A 15,419-nucleotide genomic window follows, 5' to 3' on the forward strand; every position below is an offset into this window, starting at 1 on the left:
TAAGCCATCTCTTGTGAAATTAATTGACCTTATTGACCTCTATGAGGTATATGTTGATCATTGTTGTGCTTGTCTTAGCTCTCTCTCGTTAGGAATAAGAAATCTGACAACAAGATCTGGTTGAATATGCATTCCCTCACCCTCATTTATAATAGTCTCAGATGACATTCCAGGCCATGAGTAAGCACATGGAAACATAGCACAATAAACCTATATATCATAAAACCAATTAAATTAAAAATTCATTTATTAATTAGGCATAAGATTTACCTTGTATTTTAGGCATCCATAAAATCTTTGGCTAGGATTTTCTTCAGTACATGATATCCAACAATAAGCCTTTACCTTCATGCCCAAATATCTGCATCTGTAGAAACTTTGAGATCCTTCTTAGTATATCTTCATATTTGTTCGACTTTTCCCATTTGAGCTTCCAGATGATGAAGACAACAAAGCCATGTCGATTTGCTTAAGGGAGAAAAATGTAGAGTGTTGATTAATTTGAAATAACTCTCTTTTTTTTCTTAAACAAATTTTTTCATGTAAAATTTTAAGGTTTATAGAATTAGATTGAAGCTGAGATAGAAGATTATTAAAGAGAGAGTAACTGTAAAAACAAAAAGAGAATAAAAAATGCTATGCCAGTGTTTTTAGGTCTCAATACAAGCTTAACGGTCCGTAATTAATGCCACATCAGCTTAGAGAAAACGAACATCTTCAGTTGAAGGAGCTACAATTAGTAGAGGGGCCAAAACGACAAAAAGGACTTACTTTTTCAGTTATATATATCTAAAAATACTATAAGGGTCAATCCACTCATGGGGGTAAACATTGGGGGTAAACAAGAGACTTGCATTCTAAAATACTGTTTGATGCCTCCATATATGTCCTTTGAGGTTGTGTAATCCATCAGTCGAGCTGCAACTCTTGGTTGAATCAAATTGTATAGGCAACCTAATAAAAGTTGGTCTTTTGAAATCCAAGCATCATATTCAGGATTGGGCTCTTTCTTTGTTGTTGGTGTTTCTGAAACCACAGATGCGCAAATGGTGATTATAGAAACTGCAAATTGGGTTGAACAAGATGTTTCACTATTTAAGAAACCTCTAAGTCTGTGATCTCTCAGAATTTTGAATATCATATTTTATCATTATCTAATTTAACTGATGACAGTTGTGAAAACATTCCTCCAAAAGAGAAAAGAGATGAATTTGACTGATTATTGGCTTTGGCCATGGTTTCCTTTGATACTATGTGAGAAAACACTAAGAAATATAGAAGTACACAAACTGGAAAAGTTAGGTCACTTTTCTCATTAATTTCGCAGATATATATATACAAGTTTTGGAAGACAAAGTGTCAACCTCTAACTGAAAAAAAGGGAAACAGTAAAATAATAATAATAATAATAATAAATATATACAAAATTTGAGAAAGCAGTTCTATAAGAAGATGAGTTGTTAGGATATTGAAAATATGGATAAATAAGCAGGAGCATGACAGATTTATACAGGTTTCTCAACATTATATATAAAAGGTGTTGTTAAAAAACTAGATAATATATTACTTAGCTCGTAAAGGCACTAGTTTCATGAACCCTAAATTATTAATTAATTTAATCCACTTAATTTTAATAAAATAGTTGAATAAAATACTAAATGAGATCTACACCAACTAAACATACATAAAACCAAAATAAATAATAAAAAACAGTGATAAGTTGAAGTGAAAACCACCGACTAATGTAACTCAAAGTAACTTGTTTAACAAGTTAAAGATTTACCTACTATGAAAGATAAAAGGAAAAAAAAAGGTAAGTTTATAGATAATATAAACAGATAATTAAACAAAAAAATAGAGTAAATAAAAATTTAAAATAAACAAAAAAATTAAAGTAAACAAGAATTTAAAGTTAAATTTTTTTAATTAAAATTAAAATAAAATATAAAAATAAACCAAAACAAATTGAAATTAACATAGTATAATTAATAACATAACACAAAGAATATAAAAATAAAACAACAATATAAACTACAATATATATATATATATATATATATTAAACTTAAAATAGAACAAATTAAATTAACTAACATTCGCTTTGATGGCGGCACTTAGAGTCGGTAGGAGGTGATCGAGGGGCGGGGGTGATGGGTATGGCAGTGAGGGAGACGGAAAAGGAAAGGGAGAGAGAGAGGGATAGGGGTAGAGAGACGAGCGGAGGAGGTGATAAGGCTTGGGAGCCGACCAGTGAGGAAGGAGGAAAGCAGTGAGGGAGAAAGGAAAGTGTGGGTGTGTGAGAGAGAGAAGGAAAGGGCTATTTAATTTAGTTCTAAAATTTATTGACGAACATGGTGTTCGCTAAATTTTAGGGTTAACTTAACAACCCTATAAAACACCGTCGTTCAACTACATCATTTAGCGATAATTAATATGTCCATTGCTAAAGGCAAAGCAAGATTAACATAAACAACTAGCAATGGCAGCACCATCGATAGAATCGGCAGTGACGGCTTCAATAATGTCGCTATTTCTAACAAAATAGTGACGCCACGTTCATCACTAACGCTTGAGCCCCGATGCGAAACATTGGTGCCATAATTCCCGTAAAAATTAACAACAGCGTCATTAAGGCCCGTCATTAAACCTATCGGCACAATGTTGCTAAATTGGCGCTAGATATTTGCACCATAATTAGCGACGGCCTATTGCCCGTCGTTAACCTACCGTTGGCATCCCGTTGCAAAAGCGTGGCTAAAATTTGCTACCTCCAAACCGTGTTATACTGTCACTATTTAGCAACTATAATTATCCGTCACTAAAGGACATAGGTAAATCCATATTTTCTTACAGCGACTGGTGTTGCTATTTTCCTCCGTTCTTACCATAGTTTCCAGCCTCCTTCAGCTAATGACAATTATTATTAAACTCTAAGTATTATTATAATATTTGATTTTGTTAATAAAAAATTAAAAAATTTAGTAACTTCATGTCTGTTAAATATTATAAAGAACAACAACATAAATTTTTTTATTAATAATATTATTAAAAGTGATAATATGTTTATTTTAAAATATGTGCATTTTACTATTTTATAGCTAAAAAATATGGAACATTTGGTGTTATATAAAATCTTCTTAGGATACTTAATAATGAGGCGTGTGCATACGGACAAGTTAGTGAGATTATGGACGATAACAACCTCTTCTATTGATATTCTGGGTGAAGAAAAAAAGAGTCAACTTTATGGCCTTAAATATTTTGGGACATGTAGTATCTCTATTTCAGCAGTACTGATGGACTCTAGTTAAGTCTTCTATAAGAAGGAGGAAAATCAAATATACCTTTCAAGCTCACTTAACAAATAAGATCCCATCAATGAATGCACATGTATAGCAATGGATAGTCTCTTTATCTGCATTTGTTGATTAGTAAGGCCACCTTAAGTTCAACTTCTAGTTTAATTTTTTTCTTTTTTGTTTATTTAACTAAAAGATTTAACATTACATAACATCATATAACAAATACAACACATCAAAATCTATAATGAACTATAAAAAAATAAAATCAAATACTAAAAATATAAAAACATCATAAAATCCAATATATACACAAATAATTTCACGTAAAAAGATCTCTACATATCTCGCGCAACCCTTTTCTTTTTATCTATTTTTTTGTGCTAACAATCCACATATAAATTAAAATATAAAAAAATATTATAAGATTATAAATATATTATTATGATTTAATAAACTGGAAAGAAAATAAAAAAGACATACCTCACACCTCATATAAGTTTCTTCCTGCTATCCCTTTTTCTCCTTTTATGCTCTGCATTGTTTTCCTTCTCTCCATTTCTTTTTCCTCTTGATCGACAGTGCTATAGAAGAAAAGAGAAGTCATAAAAGCAAAAGAAACTGAACAAAACCAAAAGAAAGGAGAAGTCAATATATATAAAAGGTGGGCAGGCTTTGATGCAGGAATCTGAGGTGAAGCTTTCAACATGATCGCTAGTCATAGTGTCGATCGTGTGTGTTGTCATTCAACCTGACGCTCTTCAGTCTTGTCTATGCAACAGGCTTGAGATTCTTGTCTATACATCAGGTGTGAGATTCTTTGCGTATAGACGACACTATAGTGCCGACCATACACTGGTCGACGCTTTGAATCTCGGCCATTTGTACTATGATTTCACTCCCCTCCACGTGGCAAAGTAACACATAGCTGAGGAAATATTTCCTCATCCAGTGTATCCATGGAATATTTTTTCTTATTCAAGTAAGAAGTCCATTAAAATGCTATTATTTTATGATTAGATTATTATTTAATTTAAAAAAATAACTTATTAATCTATAAATTAATAAAAATATCTATAAAATTACATATAAATTTGAACATCGTGTATCAAAAATAAATATACATATCAAACTAAAAATTCTACGTGTCAAAATATAATTAGACTTTCAAAAAAATTGTCTCAAAATATATATATATATATAGGAAGGTATAATTAAAATTTTAAAGGTTATAAAGAGCTTCTTTATATACTATATGTAACTTTAAAGAATTACGTTGCTTGATAAACTCCATTTAGAAATTTGTCCATGAATTTGGATAGTGTTGTTGCTTGGTTAATTTTACATACTAGACTCAGGCAGCGATGCATGTGAATGTCGTATGTGAGATTACCATTTGCAGTCACCTTATAGGATTGAAGCGTACATGTTGGCCTTCATATATAACTGCTCATCACCCTTACGAGACATGATGGTTCCAGGCTTCTTTTATCTTTCCAGTTACTTCTTTTATTGCTGATGATGCATATATTTCATTTATTCATTTTCTTTTCTCGTCTTTTGCATTTACATTTTTGTTATTTTATATTATTTAATTTATTTGCTAGCACTCACATTGACATAATTATATTCAATATTGTCATACGGGGTATAATGCCTAATTAGCTTGGTCATATTGATACTATGAGGCCAGGGATTCATTTTTTTATTGCGATATTTGGTGGGCTATAATGTCAAACTTCCAACAAAAGGATTAGGCGAGGAAATGGAGGGTTTTCTAGATGCTCTTGGCACTTATAAATCTTGACAAAAGAAAAAACAAGACTAATTTTAATTTATATACAATTCTCAAAGGTGCCAAACAAAAAATCACTAATCGAGTCGCATAACAATTATAAATTATTTTGTAACAATGTCATATCTGGTAAACAGGTACAATTCCAAGAAGGAAAAAGCATTTCCTCATGACCAAGGCTGTTGCTTCACATAACAAGAGTCTGCTTCTTTCCTCTCCTGATCCAACAACCTGCTCCATTTTCCAACATACAAAAGTTAAATCTAAGTTGCAATCTGCCATCAAATACTTGTGTCTTCCATAGTTCCATTGCATCTGTCTGAAGATACTAACCAACACTATACATACGGCAATGCTAAGGGTAAAGGATAACTTTATACGAAACCCATGTTTCCTACAAGCAATGGCTGCACGCATGCATCTGCAAGAGAGAGGAGTCCCACCAGCTCTCTTACATGATTCGCATGCCGGCAGCCAAAATATTAACCAGTTGCTTTTACATATATATGGTTAGATAGCAAACTGATACCATGTTATGCTATCAATGTTTTATTATTAGAGTAAGATTTGTCCAGAGTTGAAGCATACCTGGCAATTAGAGTAAAATTTAGTGAAGTATTCAGATAAACTGTAGAGGTATTCGCATAAAACACTCGGCAACAAGTTGATGCAGGCCTCTTCAACAGTCTGAAATGTTTGATTGCAGTAGTTAGACTAGCTAGCTGTGTTATAAAAACAAGCAAGCCAAAGAAATAAATAGGCAACTGCAGAAAATAACATACCTCAGCAAAGTGTAGTAAATGAAGCCCCAAGGAACGCTCATCCGCATGATCCAACACTAGTGTAGTCGTCTGCATAGCCCAAAAAAGACATTAGATGCAAAATATACCATTGAACTTCAGTCACTGAGATTTTATTGCAGAAGGTCTTGTGAATTGTGATATGATTGTCTAGCAGCTCCATTATTGGGCCATGTTTGAAACTACCAAGTCCAGTTTGACAACTTAATACTTGCTAAGAAGAACATAAAAGCACACAACAGATGTAAACTAAATGATGTAAGAAAACATCACTACAAACTAATCTTCAAGACTAGATGCATATTATTTGAAACATACAAGTTGTAACAGTCACTTAATTGGGTCTTCCATATAATTTAATCATCATGAGATGATAACAATTATGGGTGGGTGCAATACACAAATTTAAAAAAAGGTGTTAAAAAAAGACTCTTAGATCATGACCAGGACCATATATAACTAAAGAAGAAGATTGTAATGGTGTAGCCTCCAATTAAAACAGAGGCACATAAAAATGATGAAATCATGACAGTTTAGTCACATGAAACATATATTAACTGAAAAACAAAACGGTACAGGAAAAAATAGCATCAGGCAAGCCACATCATAATAGAACTTACATTTTTCAACTCCTCTATGTCTCTACCAGATTTTCTGATGATTGAACAGATACGAGCATGCGCATACAGCAAGTAAACAGCGGTATTGCCCTGGTTACAAGTTATATGCATTGATTATGGTAGTCAAAACATAATAAGATAACAGCCTACATAAGACAAGAAGGGCAAATAGCATAATGAAAAGGTAATATACACATGCCAATGAGGAGAACATGAGGAATCTTAATACTAGTACAATCGCCTTAGAAATGAGCAAACTTAATGTAAAATCTTTGTATAGTATGCTTTAAAGCAGCACATGCATGCCTACCTTATCATTAAGCATCTGATCAAAGTTGAATTTGTAATCAGTCATTCTGTTGTTCTTTAGGTCAGCATACCTGCCAGAACAAGTTAACAAGTGAATGCAAGAGAATTTACATTCACACACCAGCAAGAAAATTTAATCCAAATAAAAGCAGATAATGTAGTAATATACAATTCAACATACAAATCTCAGGACCAAATATTTACAAGTGTATTAGACAAAGTTTAGATGATGCAGTCATGGCAGAAGATACATTTAATAATTTTCAGATTTTCCCTGCTAAGATATTCTTAGTGTGTGAAACTTGTGCCATTTAGATTAAGAGCAAACATCATATCTGATTGATAGAATAAAAAAAATTATAAGTACGTATTTGAACAAGCAAACACTTTCATTCTACCCTTCATAAAATTTTAAGGTACTTAGGTTATTTAGGCCAAAATTAAGTCTTATAGGATTGCACCTGCAGGCTTAACCCAGCAGTGGGTGTGCACCATTAAATTTGGGAAACATCCTGAGTTCAATCCTCCATCCCTGCATGCATAGCACACACAAAAGGAAAAGATGTACTCTATAAATCCAAGTTATTTTTGCTAGTTATTACAATATGCCAGTATCTGTGTGTTCTTATTGTTTTCTTAAATATCCAGTCATCAGAGGTTTGCTTACATTACTGTTTTCACTAGCAACACAATCCATAAAACATTTGCTAGTATCTGAAGCATGTCACCTTGTGTTGATGCTCATATCCGACTATTACAATTAGAAGAAAATGGAGAAGAGAAATAAGGATAAACTGCCTCTTCCCCAAGATGAAGAGGGCTTAGGGCGGAATTAGGGCTGTTACCAGTCTGGATATAAGAAGACCAGATTTTGACATCAGGAGGTTTTGCCTGTAGAGGCATAGAAGTAAGATACAGAATAGGGATTTTGTGAGGAATTCTGTAGATAGAGCTAATGTTGCCAGCAGTATCGTTTTCCATAGAGAGGGTTGCTTGATGCTAAAAAATGTTTGGACTGCTGGCAAGTGGCAACCACTCTGGATTGTTCTTGATTCATTCAGTCAAGCTGCCACGAGTCACAAGATAGCATCAGACCATTCTAATCTCCTTTAGTCGGTTGCATAAGCATGCTCAACCAATTATTTGTTGAGTTCTACCAGTGCCGGTTTTCACTGGCATTTCTAAGGGGTCTAGTAGTATTAGTCAGTTTCCCTTTGTTATCTCGCTTGGACACTGGTTTGGCTGGATGTAAGCAATTATATATTTAGTTGTAAGGCCATCATGCCAAGATATTTTTGTCGATATATGTGTACTCTGAATTCTCTGTTTTTATCACCATATCATCTTCTTTTTCCTCCAATCGAACTACATTTCATACGATTCAACAAATAGACCTAATCTGGTCCATCAGATAGAACTCACAACCCAATTGGAGAAACCATTCACATGGCCCACCATAATCAGTCTAATTTTAAGGTACATACTAATTCTCAACTAATCCCATTGCTTCAGTATTTAACACAACCCTTTAAAATGTCTTGCCAGCTGAAATTTTCTTGCAACAAACAATTTAATCTGCACTTTCCTGCCACCAGATTGTATTGCTTGACCAGGCTCAATTATGATTGCTTATACTAAACTGTCTTCTTCAATCCAAACACTAGATTTCATAACTTCCCAAGTTTAGCAGCCCCACAAGCAGATGATGACAGATTATTCAAATAAGCCAACAAGTGCATAGGAAAAAAAAAAACAACCTACACCTAACAATATGATGACAGGATTTGAAATAAGGAAACAAGAGAGACTTAGGATAGAGAGAAACTTACTTAACAGCACCATAACCAACAGCCTCAGCTGTTTGCTCTAGCTCATCGTCAGTCCACTCTTCAGCCTTACCTATCAAGAGTAAAGGAGTTATTATACATACGTACTTGATAAGAATATATCAAATAAGACTTCACCAGGAACTGTAGTACAAGACACCCATAAATAAAATCTTGCAGCAAATACTAAATGTGCATCAATCACAACTGACAAATAAATCATTCAAGCTGTTATACCACGCTCAATTAGTGCTGTTTTACTACGCATCTTGGCTTCATCAAGGAGATCGACCAATCGAACCACTTCAGTGGAACGAGTTCTAAAGCGCTTTCCATCTTCCCCTTTAAGAACGCCAAAACCGACATGAGTAACTTTTGGGTACAAATTATCAGCAGATAGGAGCCAACCTGCACGTTTGGCAGCCTGAATTCAAATAAAATACAAGTTAGAAATACTATAAATGAAATAAAGCAAATATGTCCAGATTTTAATTATCATTATAGCACTTCTCCATCAAAAAGTGGTTAGAAGACAGCAGGGAAAAAAAAAAAAAAAAAAAAGAGCTACCAGCGCATAAAGATAAAATAATTCTATAACAAAAAAAACCATGCATTGAGAGGAAGATAAGTTAATACAAGAACTAGAAGCAAATACGTACTTTGAAAACCATTTCAAAATGCTGGTTCTGCCCAGCATCAGTAACATAAATAATCCACTCGGCTTTCTCCTCATTAAGGCGATACCTAGAGCAAGAAACATTAGCAATCAGAAAAAATTTACAACTACTTACCCTCTGGATTTTTCTTTTTTCTTGAGCAATCAATCCCCAAATGCATATAAAAAGATGTTATCAAATGAAGCTCAACAATTCAGATTTGAGAGTAATTATAGTTTGACACAAAAAGAAAACACTAAGCATCTCCACTTATATTGAATATATGTTAAACAAAAATCTACCTTGAAACAAATGTCAAAAATCAAGAAGCAAAGACAGCACTCTGTTTTTTATATGTTCATTAGCAGCCAAAGGACATAGATATGCCTCTTACTTGAGTGAAACGAAATAATGATACAAAATTAGTGTCACTACCATATGCAACAAATCCCACCAATGTCCGCCTTCCATATTCATATGCCCGGAAACCATAACAAAAAATTTTCTGAGTTTATTTGGGATCCAGAAAACATCCAAACAAAATTATTAATTTGGATGGTGAACCAGGAACAAAAACAAAGTGAAAGGACAATAGAGAAGAACAATCCATGTATCTTCTAATTCTGATCATCACCCTCCATCCATCACCAAACCCAAATTTTGATTGCTAGAGAAAGGCATAATAAAAGAATCCATACAACGATAGGATGATTCTAACCCCAATGCACAACAAAGACCAATTTAAGAAGTGGTTATAGAGATTGCATAGACTGTCTAATAATCTAAAGTAAAAATGAAGACAAGACCAACTAACCAAAGAGCAGCCAGATCAGTAGAAGCATAGTTGTAACCACCATCACTCTTCACAGCAATAAGAGGTATATCATAACCTTCAATAAATATCACACGAGCACCTTCACTTTCTTCAACTAATCCTTGCTGGGTTAGTGCCTCTATAACCCCAGGAATGTATGGATTGTAAAAGCTTTCTCCCTGTCAGCAAGGAGTAGCATATAAACATACATGTGATTGTAAAAGCTTGCTGCTTATAATTCTCTTAACAATTATGCTATAAAATCACACAGCACTGGCAAGGCTCAAAGGGGTTGAATGGACTCTAATAGAAGCAGCAAAATTATCAAAACTAAAATAAAAAGGACACACAGCATTGCTTAAAGGAAATGAGAATCGCAGTTTAGAGGTAGAGGAGAAAAAAAAGGGAAAGAAGAAAAGGAGCTTAAAGCAGAGGAGAGAGAGAGAGCTTAGTTGAGATTCAAGAAAAAAGAAAATGTTTGGTTGTTCCTTCTTTGCTTTAAACCAGTCCTCTTTTTCTCTTGGCCTTTTTTTCCATTTTATTTGAGATAATTCAGTGTGGTTAGGCCTATCATAAGCTATTTTTAAACTTAAATGAATGACTCAGATTATTCCACCACTTTTTTTAAAGAATATACATATACAATAGTCAATTTATAACAAAGGCATGCCTTAAGGGCGACACGCCTGCAAGTCAAGGCACACTAAGGCGCATGCCTTTGTAACAGTGCCTGCTTTTGTGGAATGAGGCGCAAGGGCTTGAACCTAGTGCGCCTTGCACCTCAAGTGCGCCAATAATAACTATGTTCCAAATCCAAAAGAAACTTTTAGGACAAAGTTTAGAAGACTTCAAAAACTTGTGTTATTCTAGGCAGCAACTGTTTTTTCTCTTTTCTTTTTTCCCTGAGAAAAACCCTTGTTTTGTTGAAACTGTCCTTTCTTTCTCTAATTGAAACATTAAAACCTTTTTTAATTTTTTTAGTTAATCTGGTGTGGATGGGTGAATGTTTTCTCTTGTTATATCAAAGGCTCAGATTAGATTTTTCTTTTTTTTTTCTTAAAAAAAGCATGTCTTTTTTAATTAAGTGAGACATGCCTTTTTGTGCCTTGCAAATTACAAAAAAAAGCGTGCACCTCTATTCCTAGGTTCGTGCCTTTAAGACAAGGCCCACTTTTGAGGTACTAAGGAGCAGAGATGTGCGCCTTATGTCTCAGGCGCGCCTTTATTCACTATGCCTATAGGGTTCTTCATATAGCAGCATAACAAAATTTACAGCATTTGCAGCCCCACTGTATATAAAATACTAAGGAAAATAACCGTTGTTATGAATCACTATATAAATAGTGTTATAATGACTAATTACAAAAGTGATGTACGTGAAGGCATGATCCACATAAAAAGATTCTTTAGTGAGTAGTTAAATATCTATTCATCCAATGATTCATTCTATCTACTGTGCAAATGCTAAATATCTACCTTTTCCTCTAGCTGAACCCTAAGGCGTTGATAGACCATATCAAACTCCCTCCTGCTGATATCACATATTTGTGCCCAAGCTTGGCGGTACTTGGGTTCTCCACCCTGTGTAACAAAAAGTTTCAACATATAATAATTAAAAAGGATTACAAGTTATACAAACATGAGGTAACGCAAAAAAGTCAATGTTAAGATCCCTCCAACTTACAGTTAAAAGTTAAACAAGTTACCTGGAGGCGGACCACTGCTTTCTGTGCTCTCTCCTTGAATTCAAAATCAATGTCAAACCTCTGTTTTGATGCCTTATAAAATGCCTAGAGATACAAGTCCCATTAGAATCTATTTGATGCCTTATACAAATACAAGTCATGTTAGAATCTGTGCATCCTATTTTACTAATCTAGAGCCAAAGAATATGTTAAGTAGCATAAGTGAGAGGAGCTTAACAAACCACTTGTTACTAAAAGAACCAATTGCTCAATGCCTACTTATGACTAAATATCCAAGTCCTATAATAGAAGAATAATTCAGACTTCACGATGGGTCTGTTAGGAATTGTTGTTATGTTGAAAAAGCAGGTTTAACACTTTTTTATTTTAATAGATTGATTTATTTTTTTTAATGTAAACTCCTTATATCAAACCTATTTTTGGAAAAGCACCAATTTACCAGCTTCTTTTCAAAAGTAGTTCTATTTATATATATAAATTTTGAAATGCACTTTTATCCACAACAATCCTAAACAGGACCAACCTGCCGCTGACAGATAGTTGTTTTATGAAAGGTAGTAACATCAAGTGACCTTTGAAAGTGGGCAAAATAGAAGCCAACATGATTTCCTTCTCACAAGGAACTGAGGAAGACAATCTAAGCTTTATACAAGGATCAAAAGTTAACCCAGATGAGGCCTCTACAATTTAGAATAGCTCGGTGGTTTTAGATGTCAAAATGTAGGTGGTGGTCAGGAAGGCTCAGAAGGAATACAAAGTAGAATATAGTGGTGGGAGTATCAGGTGGACAAAGTGAAGAAAGGGAAGGATAAACCTAAAATAACTAGGAAAAAGTGATATAAAGAATCTAGTGGTTTCACATCTCTCCAAAGATGTAGACCATAATCGCGTGTAATGGAGAAAAAGGTTCTACATAAACTGACCCCAACTGAACTCAAATTAAAGTTTAGTTGAGTCAAGTATTTAAACTTCAGCAAGTCTAATAATGTCTACTTGGATTTTTCTTTTTTAAGAAAAGGGAAAACTATTTACATTTAGGGAAAATGATACTTCAACTGCAGTTACCTATAACACATTATAACATGTTCTGTCCGCTCAAATAAAACATAAAGCAAAATGCAAGTAAACCAAAATACTGGTAATTTTTTACATTGAAATTTTAATGCAAACAGCAAAATGTCGCCAACATATTTTAAATAAAAAGGCAATGACTAAAGAAAACCAGATTTTAGCAGCTTTTGAGTTTATCGAAAGTCCCGACTCACCTGTAGATTATCAATGGCGCATTCATTGACATCTTCAAAGTTTGGATACCTTTCAAAGAGAAATTCAATTAACATACCAAACTGCAAAATGAATAATAATTTGTTAGATTAGAATAGCTGATTAACAATGAAATCAAGTTGAAAGACATTATGAACCGATTTAACCTTCAGATGTAAATAGATAACCAGAATAAGTTATCAATATCTATTTTAAATTAGATTTGAATTAGCAAATCAAACCAGGTCATTCAAGCTTGATAAACTACATATACAATTATATAGAAAAACTCCTACAACATTACAATGTAAATCACTTCATGTAAAATAGCTAGAAAACAGCATGTAAACCAGACTTCAACCATGTTGAAAGAAGACTAAACAAACCTTATACACAGTACATTATACTAAAGAATTCAGGATTTTATTGAATGTATAGAACTCATTTGTAGCATATAAGAAACCAATTATGATAGAAGCTAGGTGATAATATTTCAGAATCTCATATATAACTTTAGAAAAACACAAATTGTAGTAAATATACATTTAATACGGCAACCAAAGATACCTGCGTCCCCCAGTCACCAACATGATTTCGTCGAAGAACTTCAACATTTGAAAACTCAAGCATGCGAGCTAGCGAGTCACCGATAATGGTAGATCTTAAATGGCCAACATGCAATTCTTTTGCAATATTGGGAGATGAGAAGTCAACCACAGCCCTTTTGATTGAAAGCTTAGGTGCCCAAGTTTCAATACCATTGACAAGCATTTTTTGAATGTTCTGCAGGCACAAGAACATAATGTATAAAATTTTGCAAGGATGGCATCCATAAAATGATAAAATAAAATGAAAAATGCACATGCTAAAAGCAAAGATATAATTAGAAAAGAAACAATTCAGTTGATTTTGAAAAACATAGGAAATCTGGGAATATGCAAGCACCTCAGCCATCCACTTGTTAGATAAAACAATGTTCACGAATCCAGGTCCTGCCACCGAAGAGGACTCTATCATTTTAGAGAACGGAAGATTTCTCATGATAGCCTGCAAAAGCTCCAAAATCAAATCATCATGTCATCAATCAATGCAAAACCTAACAAGGATGAACATTATCCAATATTACCTGTCCAACAGCTACAGGATTTTGATAATTGCTATTTGTTCCTCTCAATTTAGAGAAAAGACCCATGGCATTGTTACTGCAACAATAACAATGAAGTTACTATATTTCTAAGACATTCAGAAGAAAAAATTTAAATGAGTATTCGAACCCATGGCATTGTATTGAAACAAAAACAGAATGTTAGAAAAATTTATAATTGGAAAGACATCAAAATAGAAACAAGAACTCATAATTGAAAGAATTTATGAAGCTGATTTAATACCATTGGTAATCACCAAATTTTGTTCTGCAGGAAGCAACGAGCGGGTCAATATCGAATTGAGTAGGCAGTGTTGTTCTAAGTGAAACAGCAATCAATTTGGCTAATTGCTTCTTCAAATTCCCCATATTCTCCTCTTCCTAAACCACCAAAATCACAAAAACAAAATATAAAAAAAAAAAAATCAATAATTTGCTAAAAATAAATAAAACTGGACTTACGGCTGGGGCAGAGCATAATTGGTTCGGTTCAGGCGAGGCGAGACCGTGTTGATGCGTGGATGTGGAGAAGGACGCTGACTGCGGCATAAGGGACTAATCGATGAAGGCCAAGTGGGAGGGGAAGAGCTTGAGCTATGTCCGTGGAAAAAGAAGAGACCTTTAAGCCAAGTTAGGGTTTGATTGATTGAAATTGGGACTAATATAGATTTCTTGAAATTGGAATAGGAAACGAAACCGGGAAAGTGTTGCCTGTGTTGGCTTCCGATATAGTCGACAGTCATCTCTTCCGTTGGTGGCTAGGCCCTCTCTTTGGGTTTTCCAATTGTAACTGGGCTGGGGTTAAGGTAAAATAACTTTTTGTAACCGAATAACTTATTATAATAAAGGTTATGATATAAAAATATTTAATAAATTAAATATATAGTATAATATTTATAAAAAATATTTGTCTTATAGTGAATTCTCATGAAAATAACATAAAGTAATTATCTTACAATAATTCTATTAATATAATATTATAATAATAATAAAAATATATAAATTAATATATCAATAAAATTAAATTAAAGTATCATATATTTTTTTAATTTTTATAAAAATTTATATTGAGTTATTTAAATAGATACATCTATAGTGCGAGTAATTTGTCAATTTCTTATAGAATCAAAAGTATATATAAAATTATGATAGAATTAGGATTGTATTAAATTAATTACTAATTAATT

The 15,419-nt window shown here is 33.4% G+C and overlaps 1 protein-coding gene across 2 annotated transcripts; it reads right to left on the bottom strand.

The window, feature by feature from the left end:
• Positions 1-5,108: 5,108 nt before the first annotated feature.
• Positions 5,109-15,055, bottom strand: LOC8268601 (arginine--tRNA ligase, cytoplasmic). Of its 2 annotated transcripts, XM_002530928.4 has the most exons (17): positions 14,695-15,054; positions 14,477-14,613; positions 14,215-14,290; positions 14,034-14,135; positions 13,656-13,871; positions 13,091-13,171; positions 11,826-11,909; positions 11,596-11,700; positions 10,120-10,298; positions 9,309-9,393; positions 8,887-9,073; positions 8,653-8,722; positions 6,825-6,894; positions 6,515-6,604; positions 5,877-5,945; positions 5,683-5,781; positions 5,109-5,325 (listed from the first exon to the last, which is right to left on the bottom strand). In XM_002530928.4, exons 1-17 carry the CDS (start codon positions 14,779-14,781, stop codon positions 5,215-5,217), a joined length of 1,848 nt encoding a protein of 615 aa, XP_002530974.1. In that variant the 5' UTR covers positions 14,782-15,054; the 3' UTR covers positions 5,109-5,214. The 2 variants fall into 2 exon arrangements, 1 of the variants encoding a protein (XP_002530974.1); XR_003080609.2 differs by lacking the exons at positions 5,109-5,325; positions 5,683-5,781; positions 5,877-5,945 and adding an exon at positions 7,285-7,355 and having other exon boundaries at positions 14,695-15,055.
• Between the last annotated feature and the right edge of the window lie 364 nt (positions 15,056-15,419).

Source organism: Ricinus communis, chromosome 6, assembly GCF_019578655.1.
Source record: "Ricinus communis isolate WT05 ecotype wild-type chromosome 6, ASM1957865v1, whole genome shotgun sequence".
Taxonomy (NCBI): Eukaryota; Viridiplantae; Streptophyta; class Magnoliopsida; order Malpighiales; family Euphorbiaceae; genus Ricinus; species Ricinus communis.

Excerpts from the sequence above, each read along its gene's own strand:
- LOC8268601 (XM_002530928.4), bottom strand. The coding sequence starts at position 14,781 with ATGCCGCAGTCAGCGTCCTTCTCCACATCCACGCATCAACACGGTCTC. Across the intron at positions 11,701-11,825 it reads AAGCAGTGGTCCGCCTCCAG|GGTGGAGAACCCAAGTACCG; the intron begins GTAACTTGTTTA and ends TTTGTTACACAG. Across the intron at positions 5,326-5,682 it reads AATTTTACTCTAATTGCCAG|GTTGTTGGATCAGGAGAGGA; the intron begins GTATGCTTCAAC and ends AAAATGGAGCAG.